This window comes from Myotis lucifugus, unplaced genomic scaffold (assembly GCF_000147115.1).
Source record: "Myotis lucifugus unplaced genomic scaffold, Myoluc2.0 scaffold_593, whole genome shotgun sequence".
Taxonomy (NCBI): Eukaryota; Metazoa; Chordata; class Mammalia; order Chiroptera; family Vespertilionidae; genus Myotis; species Myotis lucifugus.
Window position 1 is genome coordinate 183,159 of NW_005871641.1, and position 2,520 is coordinate 185,678.

The 2,520-nt window shown below is 52.2% G+C and overlaps 1 protein-coding gene across 1 annotated transcript; it reads left to right on the plus strand.

The window, feature by feature from the left end:
• Window positions 1–1,248: 1,248 nt before the first annotated feature.
• On the plus strand, window positions 1,249–2,490 carry LOC102431642 (transcription factor 15-like). Its single transcript, XM_014446969.2, is given in 2 exon segments — window positions 1,249–1,426; window positions 1,429–2,490. Coding segments are annotated over 2 exon segments (591 nt in total). The 5' UTR covers window positions 1,249–1,299; the 3' UTR covers window positions 1,893–2,490.
• The last annotated feature ends 30 nt before the right edge of the window (window positions 2,491–2,520 follow it).

Below are 2,520 nucleotides of genomic sequence, written 5' to 3' on the forward strand. Positions count from 1 at the left end.
CTGCTACCCACACAGGTTCAGCTCCAGCAAGTAGATTCAAGCCATTCTTCCAAGACACAAAATTACCGATACTGTTGTGTTTCTCTCATAATCTTCATTCCAAAAACATATTGTAAACCCCTCCCCTCCATAAACCTTCTATGCACAAATTCAAATCTGATATCAAGCCTTTGAATGCTGACAGTTTGTTCTTTTCTTAAAGCTTGAACAAATGCATCTTTACACACAGAGAAGTTGGTAAAAAGTAAACCCTCCTGCTTTGTTAAAAATAAAACTCGCCCTGGGCTGGTTTGGCTCAGTGGATAGAGCATTGGCCTGTGGACTGAAGGATCCCAGGTTCAATTCCAGTCAAGGGCACCTGCCTGGGTTGCGGGTTGTCCCTTGGGGAGTAGGGGACGTGCAGGAGGCAGCCAATCAATGATTCTCTCTCATCATTGATGTTTCTATCTCTCTTTCCCTCTCCCTTCCTCTCTGAAATCAATAAAGAAATATTTTTTAAAAAGGAATGTTATATTTTTAAAAAATCAATGGAAAAAATATCCTTGGGCGAGGATTACAAAAACAAAAAAAAACCTCATCCATAAAACTTTCTGGCCAAACTCCCGAAGCAAGAAAACATCGCATTTCTACACCAGCCATTTTTGGGTATGTGTGTGTTTCCCAGTCCATACGACTCATTCAGGCCTGGCTGAGCAAAGGGAAAACTAAGACCATGGAGGGAAAAAGAAAACATGCCTCTCACACATGTTGAAGACAAGTAGCTGTGAAAACAACCAATAGTTCATAGTATAAAAGTTCTCAATCGCCTATAGTTTACCTGTAACCAACAGCAATTGTCACGGTACTAAAGCATTCAAAGACCATTGGCCTATCGAGGCATATCTACAGCAACAAAAGAAACATGTAATTAGCTCTTCTAAATAAGCCAAGAAGAGGAAAAGTTCAGTATAAATGAATACTTGAAGATTCTACAGACAAGAATGAGTCAACTCAAAAAATCTACCACAAAGTATTATAAACATGGGTTTCAGGAGAGCAGGCCTAGAGAAGCTACTCCTAACTAAATGCAGGAGGTACCCAGCAAAGAAAAACAAGCCACTCCCTTTGGGGAGAATTAGTAGGAGATCAATACTAACAAAGATAAAGGAAGATGGCGTAAAAGGCAGATATAAAATCGATCTTTGACGTGAGGATGACTTTATTTCGGGGCTTTTTAGAAATTCCTGGCGGCGCGGGGGCCCCCGCCGGGGCGCGGCCGAGGCTGGGAGGCAGCGCTCGGAGGAACGCGGCCCGGTGCCCATGGCGTTCGCGCTGCTGCGCCCCGTCGGCGCGCACGTGCTGTACCCGGACGTGCGGCTGCTGAGCGAGGACGAGGAGAACCGCAGCGAGAGCGACGCCTCCGACCAGTCATTTGGCTGTTGCGAGGGCTGGAGGCGGCGCGGCGCGGCCCGGGCCCCGGGGGCGGCCGGCGAGCGGGCGGCGGCGCGGGGCCGGTGGTGGTGGTGCGACAGCGGCAGGCAGCCAACGCGCGGGAGCGGGACCGCACGCAGAGCGTGAACACGGCCTTCACAGCGCTCCGCACGCTCATCCCCACGGAGCCGGTGGACCGCAAGTTGTCCAAGATCGAGACCTTGCGCCTGGCGTCCAGCTACATCGCGCACCTGGCCAACGTGCTGCTGCTGGGCGACGCGGCGGACGACGGGCAGCCCTGCTTCCGAGCGGCCGGCAGTGCCAAGAGCGCGGTCCCCGCCGGCTCCGACGGCGGCCGCCAGCCACGCTCCATCTGCACCTTCTGCCTCAGCAACCAGCGCAAGGGGAGCGGCCGTCGTGACCTGGGAGGCAGCTGCTTGAAGGTGAGGGGGGTGGCCCCCCTGCGAGTGCCACGGAGATGAGCCTGGACCCCTGTGGCATTTGCTCCAAGCAGGACCTGGAGAAGGAAGCCAGAGGCCAGCCACTGGTTGAACAGGGGCGAAGACCCCAGGAGCCGATCCTACCCCTCGATTGTATAGGGACCAGAGGACAATGGCTTGGGCCCGTGACCCTTTGGACAGGCCCCCTGGGACATCTCTACCCCACCGTGGAGAGCTGTGAAGACCCATCCAGCTGGCCCCAGCCCTGGCTGGTCAGAGACAAGGCAGGACTTTTGGAAAAACAAAGACTGTTGGTGACAGAGGGTGTGTGCATGAGTGAGTGAGTATGTAAATGTGTGTGTGTGTGTGAGAGAGAGAGAGAATTGGTGGGTTTAAATAAAAGGTATTTTTAAATAAAGGATGTTCCCAACTGAGGAAGGTAAGGGTCTGGGGGACATCGGCGGTCAGAGGTGACCCTTCTCCTGGACCTTGGCAGAGGCACTGATGTCACCAGTGCTGCCCTGTGCCCTGGAGGGATGGGCTGGGAGAATGCAGGAAGACCCCAGAAGTCGGGATAACTAAACTTTCCTCAGGGTCTTCTTGAATACCTGTTGTGGTTGGTAAAGAAACCTTAATTGTATTCACTTTTGAATAAGGAATATATTCATTC